The sequence below is a fragment of the Solenopsis invicta genome, chromosome 13 (genome assembly GCF_016802725.1).
Source record: "Solenopsis invicta isolate M01_SB chromosome 13, UNIL_Sinv_3.0, whole genome shotgun sequence".
NCBI lineage: Eukaryota > Metazoa > Arthropoda > Insecta > Hymenoptera > Formicidae > Solenopsis > Solenopsis invicta.
The window spans coordinates 8364884-8384967 of record NC_052676.1 but is presented as its reverse complement, the minus strand read 5'-3'; the positions used below and the strand labels follow the sequence as shown (position 1 = coordinate 8384967).

The 20084-nt window shown below is 32.3% G+C and overlaps 1 protein-coding gene across 1 annotated transcript in view; it reads left to right on the top strand.

Moving 5' to 3' along the window:
- Positions 1 to 20084, top strand: part of LOC105202953 (fatty acid synthase) — a 68243-nt gene that overhangs the window by 33449 nt on the left and 14710 nt on the right. Inside the window, exons 6-10 of the mRNA XM_039456710.1 lie at positions 6840 to 7133; positions 7722 to 7929; positions 8746 to 8903; positions 12567 to 12884; positions 13864 to 14357. Of these exons, the coding sequence (XP_039312644.1) occupies positions 6840 to 7133; positions 7722 to 7929; positions 8746 to 8903; positions 12567 to 12884; positions 13864 to 14357 (1472 nt within the window). The remainder of the gene's footprint in view (positions 1 to 6839; positions 7134 to 7721; positions 7930 to 8745; positions 8904 to 12566; positions 12885 to 13863; positions 14358 to 20084) is intronic.

Sequence of the window (20084 nt, the reverse complement as noted above, 5' to 3'; positions counted from 1 at the left end):
ATCACAAAGTAACAAGTTATATAGCAAGTAACATATATGTACGTTACATGTACGTACTATTGAATGTTAGCAACAAAATTACGTCTCTGATTTATTTCAGATATGCAGCATAATTTATTAAATGTTATATCTATAATATATAATCATGCCAATAGTGCGATATAACATATTTGTCTTTAAAACATACTCGTATATGTTATATTAAAGTAATGGTACGTTTTGGTTCTTTTTGATGCTCTTTTATTCGGTGTTTGCAGGATGTAAATTATAACAGTACAAAATTATCTTTTCAAAAAAAAGATAAAAAAAACGCCAAATGTGTGTTTATACCCCTTAAATCTTTATTTTTTCTACAAAATCCAAGTGGTACTATCTCTGTATCCTCATTGAAAAATTTTCTTATTCTAACCCATGTGATACTCTCTTTAATTTCTATACAAAACCCAAGTACTATCTCTGTATTATTATTGAAAAATCTTTCTATTTCAATCCAAATCCGTATTTACTTAAAAATAAATATCTTAAATTTAATTTTACCTAAATATATTTTTCCCCAAAAAAGTCTGTGAAATTTTAAATTGCGCCAATTATAAAGAGAATATATTGATATACCGTTTGAAATAACTGCTGTACTATTTTTAACAAATAAAATTTAAGTAACAGTATCTTTATTTTTTTAATAAAACCTAAATGGTGGTATCTTTCTTTTTTTTTTAAATAAAATTCAAGTCGTACTATCTGTGAGATTGAAGTATACTGTTTCAATGAAAAATTTTTCTGTTTTAACCTAAATGGATGTATATTATTTTAAAAAGTTTTAATGGAATATATAACATTTAACTAATCTTAAAGAATTAAAGAAGAAAAAAAATATAAAGTTTAATTAAAATAAAAAATTTTTGAACTTAAAATTTTTTAATTTTAAACTACGAAAACTTGGCGCTAGATGTCTAAATATAATTTAAATACAATATTGTAAAATATAATAGTTTTAGTAACTTAGAAAATTATTATGATTTACAATGTTATTTAAATGTTAAAGAAACCTAATCTGTAATTTACTTTGCGTAATTACTTTTATAACGCATTTTACAAGTCTTACATTTAGTGCATTTTTTCTTATGTTAATTCCTTTTATTGCTTTTCTTATCTAGCAGCGCCAAGTTTTTATAGTTAAAAAATTTTTTCTTTTAATAAAATTTTACATTTCTTTTTCTCCTTTAATTTTTTGAGATTAAATGTTATATATTCCATTAAAACTTTTTAAAATAAGATACATCCATTTGGATTAGAACAGAAAGATTTTTCATTGGAACTACACAAATATAATAGTACCACTTGAATTTTATTTAAAAAGAAATTAAAAGTACCACTTAGGATTTATTAAAAAAATAAAGATAGTATCAGTTGAATTTTATTTGTTAAAAGTAGTACAGCAATTATTTCAAATGGTATATCAATATATTCTTTTTATAATTGGCGCAATTTGAAGATTTTGTACAATTTTTTTGGATAAACATAATTAGGTTAAATTTAAGATATTTATTTTTAAGTAAATACGACTTAGGTTGAAATAGGAAGATTTTTTAATGATAATACAAAGATAATATTTAAGTTTTGTATAGAAATTAAAGAAAGTACCACATAGATTAGAATATAAAAATTTTTTAATAAGGATACAAAGATAGTACTACTTGGGTTTTGTAGAAAAAAATAAAGATTTAAGGGGTACATACACACACTTGGCGCCTTTTTTTACCTTTTTTGAAAAAATAATTTTGTACTGATCATATATTACTTGAATTAGTTCATTGAACTCTATGTATATTGTAAAAATTATACACAACTTTACTAACTTTAATAAACAAGTGTTTCAAACTTATTGTAAGTACATTCAAAATGTACTTACAATATTTATTAATTAATCCAGTAACAAATTTCTGAAAACAGCGTAAAGACCTCTGCAGCGTTGAGACCTCTAAAACTCAACTTCTAAAATTACACGTACATACACTCTAGGTTCCACTAATGCCTTACCACATGAACTTGTACGCGTGTCAAGGCATATCAATATGGTAGATCCGGCGTGTTTCAACTCTAGATATTTTTATATCATGCCTGTCATCTGACGGTTATATTCAATTAAATTATTAACAATAATTTACCTCTTTTTGGTTTTAGTTAAATTTTTTTAGATTAAAATATATAATCAATTTTTAAGTCGATAAATTAAATGTAATTGGTTTACTTTAAAAAAATTAATAAATATTGATAGGAAAATATAAATGTTATATTAAATTTTAAAATATAAATGTATTTTATTTAACTTTTAAATGCAATTTAAATGTTATTTAATGTTACGTCCGCGGATTCGCGATCCGGGACGTGATTCATTTTTTGAAAGAATGAATAAGGGGGCAGCTGTTACCAGTCGTGTCCCTGAGTCGTGCGATAACTCGCCCAGACACACGATATGTATTGATATGAGGAAGGAGGGATGGGGGTGCTTTTTCTGGGAGGATTGTGAATAACTAAAGCAATAAATTATGTGAACGTATAGAGTTTATTATTAAAAATGAAAGGGTTAAGTGTACAGTGTGGTTGAGCTTGGCGTGGGGTTAAATAAACAGTGACGCGTGTGCGATAGTTAAATTAATAATGTATGTTTATATTTATACAGGGTGTCCCAAAATTCGCGCAATCGGAGTACAAGACGTGATACTTTACGATAAAAGAAACAACTTTTTCCTTTAGCAAAATTGCGTGCGACAAGTAGTTTTTGCAGGAGAGCACGTTAAAGTTAACGAATAAGCGTTCTTGGCTCTGCGGCGCTCAGGACCGGCGCGCGCGCTCCTCACTCACTTGTACCTAGTCGTTGGCTAGTGGTTGTAAGTAATGTCTTGAGATGCTGATACAATTCTGTTATAATTAGTTATGACATTTTAAGACTGTAGAATCAATGAATATCGGTCGTTAACCTCTTCCGTATTTTGAGATTAACGACCGATGTTCATTGATTCTACAGTCTTAAAATGTCATAACTAATTATAACAGAATCGTATCAGCATCTTAAGACATTACTTACAACCACTAGCCAACGACTAGGTACAAGTAAGTGAGGAGCGCGCGCGCCGGTCCTGAGCGCCGCAGAGCCAAGAACGCTTATTCGTTAACTTTAACGTGCTCTCCTGCAAAAACTACTTGTCGCACGCAATTTTGCTAAAGGAAAAAGTTGTTTCTTTTATCGTAAAGTATCACGTCTTGTACTCCGATTGCGCGAATTTTGGGACACCCTGTATATTTGCTATACATGAGAACATAAGAAAATAAATGATAATTTGTGATTACTGGATTGTTTAACCGTGGATAAAACAAATGGTTCCGTACCGATCCTTTGTCAATTTTAATTTAATTTTTACATTTTCAATTACCACCGGCGTAGCCGCGGTGTGCCCTTTTTCGGCCCATATTTTTTTGAAGAGATACATGTATGAGTTGGTATGAAGTATTGCTACGATGATATTTGAATGAGTAAATGACTTACCGGTCTTCCGAAAGAAAAGATTTTAAGCGTTAGAGAGAGAAGTCTATGCGAAAAATCTACAATTTTTAATGAGATAAATTATTAATTATGGAAAAGCAAATAGCAAAGAGATGAAAATATAAGTATATATTGAGAGAGACCACCGGATCGGAGAGGACACCCATTAGAATGCCTTTTTGAAGGTAGGATTCGACTGGGAGAAAAATGTTAAGAGTCACGAGGTAGAGAAACGATGAGTGCGTCGAAGAGTCGCGTTAGCGAATCTTCCTCGACGGAAAAAAGAGCGAGAGAGAAGGAAGACGTCGAAGAATCGCGTTAGCGAGTCTTCTTCGACGGCACTGGGAGTGAGAGAGGAGGGAGACGTCGAAGAGTCGCTTTCGCGAGTCTTCTCCGACGGCACTGAGGGTAAGAGAGAGAGAAGAAAGACGTCGAAGAGTCGCTTTTGCGAGTCTTTTCCAACGCTCGGATGAAAGGGAGGGAGACAGAGAAATGAGTGAGGCCACACTCAAGCTAATGCTTGGTGTGGTTCAACCCTCTGGATCTCTGGTAGAAGGGGGAAAGAAAGATGATAGTAAAGGAAAAGGCGATTCGACCGGGGCTACTCCGAAGACCAAAGTCTTCATCAGGAGTAGGCCCATCTGTCGTTGAGATCGTACTTTTTTTTTTTAGTAACGGAGGGAAAATGCTTTATCGCATACCCCACGCCCCGGGGGATGCCTGGCGGTTATGTGGAGCTCTTCCCCGCCGACGACGTGTTGACGGAGGCCTACCCACTAAAACTCCTCCGGGTATCTTGCCCTGGTCCTTACGGGGGAGCTCTGGGAACGCATGCAACATACTTTCGGAGCCCCCCCCCCCCGTTGAGATCGTACCTGGAGGTCTGCAGTTTGGCGGTCGCTGGGCAGCGAGTCTCGCTCGACCAACAAGACTGATCTGAATTTTGGAGCTCCGATTTTGCTCCTTATATAGGCAAGGATATGGGCAAGAGGTGTTGCGGGACGATTCTTTAGGTTTGCGGAAAATTCGGAGCGACAGTTTTTTGTAACGCATAGTCCTTAGGAGCCCGCCCTGTTCCGCGACCGCGCGGCTCGCGCCTATAGTTCGCGCAAGGCGCTTGTTGACGTTCCCGGGGGTCGCGACTCGCGGGGATACGGCATACCACACTTAGATGCAAAATCCAATGCTTAGAAAATTAATATAAATTAAGTTCCTTATAGGATCTCGATAAGGCATACATGGTACGGTGGAGGACCATGTACCGAAGCGTTATGCAATGTTAAATATTAATATTCTATTGTTGCTACTACGGGGAGTTGATTTTAACAGGAAAAATTTCTAGAATTCTTTTATGAGTGTTATTTTTTGAATTATCGTAATTGAGAGTGTACGAGGCAATAGCACCACGCACACGCTATAGGTTTATATATAAAGAGTTAAAGTTTTATTGTTATTAGTAAGAGATTGATTGATTCAAAGTCTTTTGGCATTTTTATTGGCCGCGATTTTAGAATGATTTTAATTTGAGTTGCATGGTGTAGTAGGAAGCATCCATGAAAGAATCACGCTTCGATAATTATAATTTTTCCGTTCCTAATATTTTATATTATATTGGAAAAATGAATGGAATTCCAAAGCGCGGAGTTTGATGATATTAGAGGGGGTCGCGAGCCAAGGGGTCGGCGCGCACGAGGTTTGTCTAGCGCCAATAGATACTCGCGGGTGTTGCGCGTCGAGGGGGCGGCGCGATGTTGCCAAGCGGTTGCGCCTGTAAAAGTCATATGAGCAATATTGAATTATAATTTTGATGTAGGATTTATTTAATTGGTCGGAGGGTATTACCGATTTTTAATTAGGCTATTACTAATATGGATGGCGCGGAAAAATAAAAATTTTTTCCGCCAGACGTAACATTAATTTAACTAATATTTTGTAGATGTTTAAATTTTTCAATTGATAGATTTTTCTATATATTTAAGATAAAGACATGTAAGTAAAATAAATAAAAAAAGAATAAAGGTAAAATTATAAACAAATTAAAGAATTTAAATAAATGAATAAGAGGAATTAATAAGGTAATTTCAATATCAAAAGTTAAGAAAGTTAATCTAATTCAAAGAAATTGAAATCTAAAGGGTATTCGATTATTTGAAATTAGATCAACTCCACATTCAAATGGGGATGTTTTTTTACGATCTTGGAATGTCTTTTTTTAAATTAATAAAAGGCCTAGCGGAATAAGTATGAGGTGAAAGTGCCCCCATGACTTTTCGAGTTGGCCTTCTTTTTATATGGAGACGTGACCAAGATAGAGCAAAAAAACGTGTTTTTTACATTTCCACGATTTTCTTAGTAACAAATCAAATAAAATGTTGAAAAACTTCTAAAAAATCAATTACACTTAGACGTTAATAAAAATATTTTTTACATTTGTTTTTGATGCAAATTTCGATTTAAAAAAAAATGAAAATAACTTTTAAACATTTTTTCTACCGTGATTTCGTTGATGTACCACTTTGAAAAAATTACAGGTGGTTTCTGTTCTCAACTTCTACAAAATATATTTTTATCAGATTTTTTTTGAAAGATGCGCCACAATAAAAAAAATTAAAATAACATTTTTTTCGTTAATTTTTTTCAAAAAATGAGCAGCTAAATTGCTTGTTTTTATCAGCTTTTTAACGTTTTATTTGTCTATAAAATTTCATATTGAAATATTTTGCTAATTACAAGTTGAAAGTTAGTGATAGCTAAATAATTTTTTAATTTTTATAATTCCATAACATTCTATAAAAATTTTTATTTCATAAATATGAAATAACAAGTATTCATGAAAAGATATATCCATTTTTCGAATTGCCCTGTCTTTCGAATAGCCCTAGTCTCACCTATTTTAAAAAATTCTAAAAATAAATTATATGAAAAATTTTGAGAAGAATTTTTACTGAAGTATACGTTGTTGGTTTAAGAAATTACAAAACTTTTAAAATAACACGCCAAGATGATCAATCGTGATATTTTATTCGTGGCATTATTCTTAATAGAATCCCTCAGCATAATATACCGTTTGGAATATTACTCTATGGCCAGTATTCATAATCGTTTTTATAATATTTAAGATCTCATTGATGTAGCAAACATAACTATTTAAAAAATTCCGTTTCTTTTAAACAATGTAACCATATAATGATTGTATAACAATTATTAATTATAACTGCTTTAATTAATTATAATTGCTTTAAGATTATTAATTTATTAAACATTTTTACTGCTTGTAAAGAGGTACAATTTGTTAAAGGTATTAATTGCAATGGAAACTGGTATACTTGCGCCTACAATACATTTCAATAGTCCACGAAAAGAGTTATCTGCTATTATCGAAGGAAGAATAAAGATTATCACCGAACCAACAGAATGGCAAGGAGGCTATGTAGCTGTTAATTCCTTTGGATTTGGCGGGGCTAATTGCCACGTATTACTAAAATCAAATCCTAAACGAAAAGTTAACAAGGGAGCTCCGAATGATGATTTACCTAGGCTTGTAGCCGTGTCTGGACGTACAGAGGAAGCAGTTAGAATTATTTTAGATGACGTACGCCAATATTAGCTTACTTTATTTATATTTATCTCAGGATTCTGTTTTTATGACATTTAATCTTTTGTGATATAAATATAAATACGAATACAAACACAAATATAAATATAAATCACTAAAATTTGTTACAAAGATATTATAGTAACCATTATATCAATAAGAATTATAATATCACCTTCTTTATTAATCTTAGCTCCTCACATATATCTGACGGGCCGTATGTACTCAATTCTTACAATTTTGTGCAACACAATAAAAAAATTATAATTATTTCAGAGTAAAATATTTTTAATTTGGGTTTTGCTTATTGTCTTTATCAGACTCTCAGGTATCAATTTCATATTTTATGAACTAAAAAATATGCTTTCTATTCAAATCAAAGATATACATGAAAGTTACAGGGTCCCATAAACCCATAGATGTGGGGAGAAAGGTAACCAAACATATGTGTGGGGAGCTAGGACTAATAATAACATTTATGTGAAATACTTATTGAATTATATAAAGCAATAATCTCTATTTATATTTACATACAGTTATTCTAAGAAAAATGATAAATACAAATATACCTTTTTATTAATGCAGTTGCGAAGTCGACCAGTAGACCCAGAGTTCATATCTCTGCTACACCATATTCATAGCGCTAACATAGAAAATCATCATTTTAGAGGATATCTAATAACTGGATCTAAAACGTCTTGTAATATAATTAATAAAGTGGAACATTTTTTGCATATAAGAAGGCCAATTTGTTTTATATTTTCTGGACTAGGATTTCAAAGATTTCGAATAAGTAAGTAAATATATTTTATTAATTATTTCGAATGTTACAAATATTAAGACATCTTAAAATTTATTTCTAAAAAACATCTAAAAATTCTTAATTTTAATGCTGATTAATGACATTATTTTAAGATCTTTGTAACATGTCTCATTTGAAATCATTTTAGAAATTTTGATGAAATAAAAATTAGTTACGCGAAGTGCGTTAGCAAGCAAAAAAGCACGAAAACAAAAGACATAATTGATTTTTCATTCTTCTATAGTAACGAGTAAGCAAACGTGCGTCAATAAAAATCAAGAATTAAAGACAATGCTCATCGTATTTTTCGATTTCCAAGGCTGGATTTATCATGAAACTGTGTCTCTATAGACTGATGAGAGGAAATTTTATGTTTTAGAGAATTTGAAATGATTTCTGAAACAATTGGGTCTCATGAATTAACAACGTATTGCCTTCATTCTTGATTTTTTGATAAGATAATTGCTTTTTTGTTTGTAAATTGTATGTGAAACATTTGCTACCAGTTACAATCATTTAATAAATTTTTTCTTGATTTACGCTTTTTCCAGTATAAAACTAAAATCACAAGAAAAACATTCTTATCTTCCAACTACTAATTCGATAATGACAAAACTTATACATGTTAAACACAAGATTTCATATAAACTAATTCGGCTGAGATATTATATAGTTATAGTGTTACTTATTTTTTTAGAAAAAAGGGAACTTTTCTGCAAACTTATTGAACTTTTTTTTACATATATATGTATATTTGCTCGCGTATGCGTGTGTACACAATATTAAAGAATTATTAAATTTTAATAGGTGGAGCTCTAATGAAATTTTCAGCGTTTGCTAAGGCAATTAAAAAATGTGACACTGTTTTGAGACCTTATGGTATATACCTCACAGATATCTTGATAAATGATAAAAATATTTCAGAAAATATTGTGAATTCATTCTTAGGCCTTATTGGACTACAGGTAAGGAAAATTTTATATTTTTCTAAATGTATTCTGTTTTTGATGATTTTAAGGGGATGCTGGACTAACTCAATTACGGACATTTTTTTTCAAAGCAGTTTCGTTGAATTCAATCTTTCAAGTGACTAAACGACAAACGGGATTATAGTGAAATAAATATTTGGCATGCCCGAGTCGTTAAATAAATAAATAAATAAGACGTAATATAAAGAGACTTAGTAATATAAAGTTATCTTTATTTTTATTCTTACTCCGATATCGCGTCACTAATTGCTTCACTTGCATTGTTCATTTTTTCATTTTTATTTTTATTTTCTACTTTACGTGCGTTATGCACTCTGTTTTCTTCTTATTTTACTTTTATTTTTCATTGTCTCTGTTCAATTTAGCTTCTATTTTGTTACTAGTCCCCGCACAGCACATAATATTGCAACAATATTAAAATATTGCAGTAATATTAAAACAATATTATAATATTGCAATTATATTGCAGAATATCAAAACGGGATATACCACTGTAATATTGCTATGACATTGCAGCAATATTGCAATATGATATTTCACATTGCAATATTGCAGTAATATTGCAGAAATATTAGAATGCAATATATCACCTTATAATATTGCTATGACATTGCAACAATATTGCAATATAATATATCTAAATAGCATACAGTATTTATGGTAAATATTAATAAATATTTATTATAAATATTTTTCATAAATGTTATGAAAATATTTCATACATATTTTATGTACATGACAAGAATAATTATAAAAATTTTTATCCAAAATGTTATTAAAATAATTATAAAATAATTTTTTAATTATTTATGCTAAATAAAAAATAAATATTAACAAAAATATTTTATAAAATATTTCAGAAAATATTTGTGATAAATAAAAAATAAACATGTTGAGTAATAATTTATAAATTTTTTCTTATTTAATTTAATTATTGCATTATATTAACATATATTTTCTAGTTACATTGTTATTTAAACAAATAACATTGACTTGATCTATCAGTTATATACACATATCAGCACTAAGTGTTTGCAGGTCATCACAAGGGATTAGTTTACAGCAATCTTAGGGGTTAAGTAATGTTGACCGGAGTAGCAACTTGGATGGGTGACCGCGTGAGAATATCAATATTATTGCAATATCTCAGTAATATCGCTGTAACATTACTGCAATATATTATGTCCACGAAAATTGGTCACAAGAATATTATTGCAATATCTCAAAAATATTATTGAAATATTGTAGTAATATTACTGCGACAAATTTTTGCGGACATAATATATTGCAGTAATGTTACAGCAATATTACTGAGATGATGCAGTAATATTCCTATGACAATTTTTTGTAGACATAATATATCCCATAGAGCACAGAAAGATTGCAAGAACATTGCAGAATAATTTCATTGAAACATTGTAATATTGCATTTTATTGCAAAACATTGTTACAACATTGCTGGAAGATTGCAGCAACATTAAGATGTCAGCTTTTTGAAATATTGCATTGAAATATCTTATTTTTCTAAAATATTCACATAAATATTATTACACCACATAATTCCAATAAACAAAACAATATTTGTGTAACATTTAAAAAAACATTTTTTGCAAAAAAAATCTCGGGAATCTTTTTCGGAAATTTTCAAGCGGTCACCCATCCAAGTCGCGATTCTGGTGAACGTTGCTTGATCTCCGTGATCGCTGCAAATTGATCCCTCATGATGAACTGTGAATACTTTACGCTGATATGTATATATAACTAGTAGATCAGGTCAATATACGTTCTCAAAAAAATTAAATATGTATAATTAAAGCACAATATTTATATAAACAAATATAAAATTATAATTTTTTTACTAATTTCGCAAATGCAGAATAGCATTTGGAATAACTTTTCTGTTATTTGTTTAAATAAAAATGTAATTAGAAAATATGTACCAATATAATACAATAATTAAATTAAATATGAAAAAATTTTTATTAAAAGAACAATTAAAAAATATTGTTCGTTCATTGGGCTGTAGATCGAGGTTTCTTCATATGGACCTATTTCGTCTATTGATATAAATATTTTTGTTTCTTAATAATAATATGATGCACACAGCACCACGGGACCGCATGCCGTTTTCTAGACGTCTTAGAGTCAACATTTGAAGGATGTCTGCAGACATCTATGCAAAGTCGATTTGCAGTCAACTTTGAAAGCCTGACTTGGATAAGTCGACTTACAGTCGATGTATGGACGGTTCTAGTCTTAGGGAATGTAGAGATTCAGCGGAAAATTTAGTAACGTCGCTCGACCTTAGTTTACTAAAGGATGAATAATTATGGATGAGTTAAATTAATATATTATTATACGCGAATATTCTGCTTTGGCTCTTTATTGCCACTACTTTATTAAAAAATTATGATATTGCAATGTTTCTGGAATATTACTGGCATATGCCATGCGATGTTGCAGATATATTGTTAATTTATGTTTCTGCAATGTCTCCGTAATATTGCATTGCAATCTGCAAACATTGCAACATTGCTGCAATGTTGCTGCAATTTTCTGTGCTGTATGGGATGGCAGCAATATTACAGCAATATCTCTGTAATATTCTTTAATATTACATAATATTAAAGAATATTACTGCAATATCTCAGTAATATTACTGAAATATTGCAGTAATATTACTGCAATAAATTTTTGCGGACATTGCAGCAATATTACTGCAATATATCTTTGCAATATTACCACAATAATGTAACATTGCAGCAATATTATGTGCTGTGCGGATTTATTTTGTGTTTAGTTTGTCAGAGCTTCTTTTTTTCTTTATGTTCTGCTGTACCTGTGTGTTCTTAGAGGGCTTGCCTTAGGGCTAATAAAACGCACATTTATTCATTCATTCATTCTCTCTTTCAAGCGCTCTTTTGATTAGGCAGTTGCATAGAGCATAATCTCACATAAAAACCCATCATGACGGACAGACGCCCGTCTTGAGCATTGTAAATGCGCCTTGGCGGACACTCGCGGGACTGAAGAACACCGAAAACTGAAATCGTTGAAGTGACTTGTTTTCACAGACTCGCTGTGAAAATCTCGGGATTGACTGAACCGATTTCATTCGAACCGGTTGCAATCAAAAGCTCGTAAAAAGTTATTATAAAAGTATCATTAGAATTTTTTTCATTATAATCTTCGTTTCCGAGTAAATTCCGAGTTAATTAAATCGGAAAATTGGCAAGACGAAAACTCGTCGAGATAAAACTACTGCGGTAGCACTTCAATACTGCGGTAGCGTTTCGACAATGCCAGTGCTGTAGTCACAAAATATTGACTCAAACTTTTTGACAAACTTTTTTTTATATACCTGGCGTCGCTACCGCATCGCTTGATATAAAATTATAATAAAATTATGTGTGTAAGAGTACGCAAAATATAAGTGCAGAATGATAAACAGAACGCTTATAAAGTTCTGTAATACAGACGTCGAGGAAATTCGGCCTTAGGTCCAATATTCCCTTAAGTTTTTATTAATATATTGTGTCATAGACATGAATTAAACTAACAATTTATTTTATAATATTAATTTTTGTTAAAAATAAAGATGATTTAAAATAAAAAGAAGTTTCTTTATACGTTTTACAGATTGGAATAGTTGATCTTCTAACATCTGTTGGTATCGTTCCCGACCTTATAATTGGTCATTCCATTGGTGAATTAGTCTGTGGATACGCCGATGGATGTTTGACAGCTGAAGAAACAATACTGTTGGCGTATTTTATCGGTTTAGCGCTTCATGAATCAAAAATAATTAACGGTTCCATGGCAGAAATTAATCTCGATTATGAAACTATAAAGAATATGTGTTCTTCGGACATTGATGTAGCTTGTTACAATAGTGCATCCAATTTTATCGTGAGCGGGCCAATAGAATCTATGAGGACATTTCTTGCTGATCTACGGGTACACTATTATTTAAATAACAACCATTGTTATAATTATGTCATAAATAGTACTCTGCAGTTACGTTACAAGCGACATTATGTAACACAGTGCACAAGCGACATTATATAACTCAGTACTTTCTAACTATAACACAAGTCGATAAGAGCGCATGCTTGTCGAGCTCTGGTTTTCTTTATTCAGGCCTCTCGTCCAGTAATTGCATAATTAATACTTGTGGAGCTGGTACATATATATAAGAAAACACCGCGTGATAAAAGAGTAGATGATATCAACTTCAAAATTTGCCATAAAACTCAAGGTTCGTTTACCTCATACTTTCCTTAAGAAATCTAAGAAAGTTCTTGCAGTGTTTCAAAAAGTACAAAAGACATATAGGAGAAAATTGCTTTACAATATCCGTTTGCGTGTTTGTACTCCGACCTGCTCCAACCGTTCTGAATTTAATTATGCTCTCTCATTTCTTGTCTACTCTAATGTCAGCGGTTAACACTATGTCTTAACTAAATTTACCCCCCCCCCCTTTTTTTTTTGATAGCGAAGGGGAAACATTTTATACGTATCCCATATATACAATAATAAAAATGCTGTATAGCTGTTTTACGTCACTTTGTGGATACCAACATTTTTATATTTAATATTACTAAACAGATATTACATTTAATATTACTGGAATGAATAGCCGTTTTTATAGTAAATATTCTTAACCTTTAGGTTTTGCGCGATTTTGCAAACTACGTCAAATAACTGATATTCATCAACGGATAGTCGAATACTACTATAGCTTCGACAGAAACACTTTCAACTACATGTCGCCACTGTGTAACACTGTGTCGCACAGTGCAAGACTGATGACTGTGTTACGTTACTGGAAAGCACCTAATTTTTTCAACTTAGTTTCTCTAAATCTGTTAAATCAAGTAATTAATATTATTTCCGTAAATAATAAATAACCATACATTTTTGTACATTTTTTCAGACTAACAATATTTCTGTAAAAGAGATTTTTTGTGGTTATATACCTTTTCACAGTCGTTACATTAAACCTGCAATAGTTAAATGTAAAGAGTATTTGAACCAAATGATACCACAAAGAATATTTCCTAGCTCAAAATGGCTAACTACATCCGCTCACAAATATTTAAACAAATCCTTTTTATGTTCAGAATACTATATAAATAATTTATCATCTTTGGCACTATTTGCAGAAACGTTAAGTTTAATTCCAAAAAACACGGTGACGATTGAAATATCGCCTGAGAATATTCTTCAATGTATTTTAAATAATTCTTTATATTCTACAATAACAAATGTAGCGTTATTTGATCGTACAGAGAATTGCAGTGACGAAAAATTTTTAGAAACAATTGGAAAACTCTATAATACAGGATTGCAACCACAGATTGCAAATTTGTATCCGACAGTAGAATTTCCTGTAAGTCGCGGCACACCAATGATTTCTCCTCTTATAAGGTATAGTATGTATGTGTTATATCCGGACATAAATAGGCAAATTACATAATGACAAAAATTTAAATTTTCAAATAGACAAATTAATTATCCCCTTGTCTGTATGATGTACATAGACGTAGTACTTTTTTAAAAAATTTTAAGTTTAAAAATTTCAAAGCTAGAACTTCAAAATTTTGTTAATGCACATTCAAAATAACAGTTAAAAATTATAAAACTTATAAGTATTTTATGAAACAAATGCAATAAATTCTTTTAAATAACTATAAAGGGATATGCAAGTACACGCCATAGTTTCAAATGGAAACTAAATTCAGTCTCTTTTGCAAGAGCGTACGGCTTATTTCTCCTAAAAAACACAAATTTGTTAAAAATTCAGATCTATTAAAACATTCATAAAACTGAAATGCGTTTACTTATTGTTAGTAAGTTGTCCAATGTCCCTTGTTATTGAGAATGGCCTGGCAGCGTCGAGGCATGTTTTTCACGAAATTTTCAGCCATTGTTTCAGGAAACAACCTCCTGATTTCATGTATATGACGAACGAGCTGCTTTAAATTAAAAATTCTTTTTTTTTTAATTTCATTATTGTTTATACGTTTTCGATGAAATTGGCATCAGGCGATTGAAAAGGCCAATCCATTGTAGTGATGCCATTTTTACTCCAACCGTTTTTTGACGTGTTTTTCATTCAAAAAAGGTTTTAAAATTATAAACTGTCAGCCGTCTCCAAAATCAAACAATCATTGTCTAATAGTATAAAGGCTAATTTCTACACAAATTTTTGATAAAAGATTCTTTGCTCACCGTAATGAACACCCAGGATTTTTCTTAAATACCTTAATGATTTATAATCTTTTTTTGCCATTGAGCGATGAGTGCCAGAGTTCCGGCAGGTCATTAATATTTTTTTTTCGTTATATTGTTCCACCCACTTCCTAACGGACTTCTCTAACTTTTTCATATACCGGCCAGCAGCTGCATATGATATTTTCGGTCTTTTCGGATGTGTGCAAAGGAACACTGCTTCAAAACGACTTGCATACGCAGCAGTCATTGTGTTTATTTTGCTCTGTTATAAACAAAACATACTACCCATCTAATCCCAAAGTATTCTTCTGAGCTGTTCAGAGAATAGAAAAAACCGAACTTAACATCAATGTGTCATATATTGATAAAATCATACGCTCTTGCCAAACAGACTGTAGCTTTTAAAGATTGACGGAATTATATTTTGAAACTCTTATTTTAAACAAAGTAAAATTTTTATAAAATAATTACATTTTTAGCGCGTGAAACTGCGTATCTCGTTTGCTCTTTTATTTTGTCGATTGCTTTTTGTGCTCCCTCGTCACTCTGGATCAACTATTATATCAAGATATCAATTATACTTCAAGCCTCGTTCTCGAGATTACACATGTAGTTTCCTTTCTTTCAACTATTAGCCACAATTTTAGAGTGAGTCAAAAAAAGCGCACCGGTGGTGGCGTTTCTGCTACACCGCCTCGCGCGCCACGTGATATCCCGTTTCATTCCTTTCCTTTGTGCGCTAGAAGCCACATGCGATTTAGTACGAGATATCTTAATCTGAACGTTTAGTGCATAGATAGGATAGTCATCATGCCAGGAAAGCGTAAAACCGAAGCTATAGAAGATCTGTATAAGAAAATACGAAAGATACAACGGAAATTAGATATCATACGTGCCGTTCCCGAAAGTTCCAGCACGGAGGAGAAGGAGGAGGAGGAAGATCAAGAAATGGACGACGAGAAATGGACGAGAGAGAATCAGAACAATCTAATGTAATAGAAATCGGTAAGAACTTACGGATAATAGAAAATTCTTGTAGCAAAATCTCTTAGAATACAACACACCTAACGAACTTGCACGAGAAGCAAGGCAGGTTAGGTCTCTCTTTTTTCCTACCATACTTTGCACGAGATGCACAACCGATTAGTCCGCAGATATTGAGGTTGCACGAGAGGCAACACATTGCGACATTAAGAATAATAAAACTCTCTTTTTTTGACTTCATGTCAATTTATAAGATAAAGCAGCGAACTTGCACAGGGAGGTAAGGCAGGTTAGACGTTATCAATCGCATCCATTCGAGATCGCGACACTGGCTCGTCCATAAATAAGGAGTTTGCACGAGAGGCAAAAAAAAAAAAATCTATTGAGTTTGCACGAGAGGCAAAACATAATAGAAATAATATCACTCCTTCTTATATGTCACGCCATTTTTTTCCCCTAGATTCAGAAAAAGAGGACAAAGCACAGCCTCCTGAGCAATTAGATAATGAAAACATCGCACCAAATAATCCGGGTCAGAATACAGCGCCGACAATTGACAATAAGATTTTAGCAGTGCTTGGAGAAGATCCGCAAAAATCAAAAGCCCTAGATGTTACTTTACATGATTCTTTGAAACTTCGTTGGAATTACTGGGTGAAGCACGGCTTAGAAAAGAAGTCCAAAGAAGAACTGTTGGTCAAGTATGCTCGTTCGACGGAATTCGATGCACCTAAATTAAACCCAGAAATTACCGCTATACTCTCAGAATCAGCAATTAAGAGAGACAATTTTATGGTTGACAATCAAAAATTAGCAGGGTCCGCTCTCACAGCACTCGGCTCGGCTCTAACAATGATTATGACCGAGGAAGAAGATATGGATAAGTTATTGTTCATCGAAAGACTTAACGAAGCGGCAGAAATTATTAATGGCAATCCATTATAATGAGACGGAGTCGCGCAAAGCTTTTATTTACCCCGGAATTAATAAGCAATTTAAGACGACTCTTAAAGAAAGAAAATCGGATGCTTTTCTGTTTGGGGAGAACTTAGCAGAAAAGATTAAAGAATCTAAAAATATTGCAAGGTTAACACAGAATGTCAAACATCAACAGTTTTCAAAGAATCTGTCACAATATTTTAAGAAGAATTTAAACGCGAAGAGCCTGTAGGAGAAGAGGCCCAATCGTGCAGGCTATTCCAACACTCAGGGCTACAACCGTCCTCGTCTAACCTTCAGAACGAAAGATCCAGCGTACAACTCGAGAGCACGGACACACCGAAGTTCCAGCCGGTCTACGAGAAAAACCAGATAGATGTATGTATCGCAGGCCGATTAAAATTTTTCTTGTCCGAATGGCAGAAACTTACGACTGATAAATTTGTACTAGGCTGTATACAAGGTCACAAAATCAAATTCTCTTCTAAAGTTTATCAAGAACAAAAACCAGTAACGTTTAATTCTAAAACAGAAAAAGAGAACTGCAGAAAAGCCATTTTATCCTTATGGAAGAAGGGCGTGATCAAAGATTGTAAGCCAAAAAAGAATCAATTTCTGTCATCGTATTTTTTAGTACAAAAACCAGACGGATCATACCGCTTCATTTTAAATTTAAAGAAATTAAATGAATTCATAACAACTACCCATTTCAAATTAAAAGACTTGCGTACAGCGATAAAACTAATATTTTCGGGTGATTTTATGGCTTCAATAGACCTTGAGGATGCATATTATGTAGTACCGATACATAAAGACAGTCGAAAGTACTTGCGTTTCGAATTCCTAGATACAATATACGAATTTGTTTGCTTACCATTCGGACTTTGTACAAGCCCTTTTATTTTCACTAAATTACTGAAGCCGGTTGCAAAATTCCTACGAAGTCAGGGCTTATCCTCAGTTATATACTTAGACGATTTCCTCTGCATAGGGAGTACTTTAAATGAATGTAGACATAACGTCTTAGAAACGCGAGAATTATTGTCTCGTTTAGGCTTCATCATAAATGATAGAAAAAGTCAACTTGAACCGTCAACAAAATGTAAATTTTTAGGTTTTGTCATCGATTCTATCAAATATCATATAGAACTGACAAAAACAAAAAGAGAACATCTGTGTCACAGGTTAACTAAATTTATGTTAAAGAAAACTTGCTTAATCAGTGAATTAACACAGATGATTGGTAAATTAGTCGCAGCCTGTCCAGCAATAGAATACGGTTTACTATACACAAGACTCTTAGAAAGAGAAAAACTGTTTGCCCTTATTATCAATGATTATGATTACACTAAGACTATTATAATTCCCAAAGATCTTATTCCAGACTTAGATTGGTGGAAAGCCAGATTGAAAAATTCGATCAATCCAATTAAATCGGGAGATTTTAAAATAATACTTTACACTGACGCATCTACAACTGGCTGGGGAACTGTAAGCGGTAATGAGAGGATACATGGTTTTTGGAATAAATCGGAGAAAAAGAGACTTATAAACTATTTAGAGCTTTTGACGGTATACTTAGCTTTATGTAAATTATTAAAAAATGTTAGAGATTGTCAGATCCTTCTACGAATAGACAATACTACAGCAATATCTTATATTAACAAGATGGGAGGCGTTAGATATTCAAAATATAACGCCCTAGCTAGAAAAATTTGGAAATGGGCTGAAGAAAGAAATATATTTTTGTTCGCATCTTATATAGCTTCCAAAGACAATGTAGAAGCAGACGCTCTATCACGCTTAAAGAACGATGATGGAGAATGGGAGCTAGCACCTTTCGCTTTTAACACAATAGTTAAAAAATTCGGCACACCAGAAATAGATTTAGTTGCCACAAATCTAAATAAAAAATGCACTAGATTTGCTTCCTGGTATCCAGAACCTAATAGTGAACAGATTGATGCTTTTACTTTTTCGTGGTCAAACCTAAATTTTTATGCCTTTCCCCCATTCGCCTTAATCTTAAGAACTTTAGTCAAAATAAAGCACGATAAGGCCTGTGGTATTGTCGTGGCACCTGACTGGCCAAATCAGCCATGGTATCCTCTCTTTATTAGCTTATTAATATCCAATCCGATTCACCTTGATGCAAGCCCTAACCTGCTCTTATCACCAACCAGGTTGTCACAACACCCCAGAGCGCAACATCTCCGTTTAATTGTAAGGAGATTATCAGCGAAGCCTTCCGGAAGAGAGGTGTACCTCACGAGTCCTTAGAAATAATGATAGCGTCCTTGGCCAACTCAACAGTTAAACAATACGAATCTTCATTACGCCAATAGAAAATATATTGTGAACAAAAACATATAAATTTTTTCGAGCCGTCGTGCAACAACGTAATACAATTCTTAACAGAATGCTTTAGAGCCGGTGCATCATATGGCACTTTAAATTCTCATAGGTCTGCGATTTCTCTGATTTCAGAAAATAAGATAGGAGAAGCTAATCTAATCAGTCGTTTTTTGAAAGAAGTTTTTAGATTAAAACCAGCACGCCCGAGGTATGCGTTTACATGGGATGTATCTATAGTATTAAATATTTAGAAACGCTCTATCCCCTAAAAAATCTAAGTCTTAAAAAATTAACACAAAAAACTGCAATGTTACTAGCTTTATGTACAGCTCAAAGAGCACAAACGCTAACCAATATTACTATCTATAATATTACTAAGATACCAGGACGTTTAGAAATTAGAATTCCAGATATGATAAAGACGTCAGGACCTGGGAGGTTACAGCCTTTACTTATAATAGCAGCCTTTAACGAAAAGCCAGCATTATGTCTAATGCAATCAATTCATAGATACCTAGAAGTTACAGCACAGCTTAGAGGAAATATACAACAGCTCTTTATTACAACTAAAAAACCTTACAGAGCAATAAATACACAGACTTTCAGCCAGTGGATCAAATCCGTTCTCAAAAAGAGTAAAAT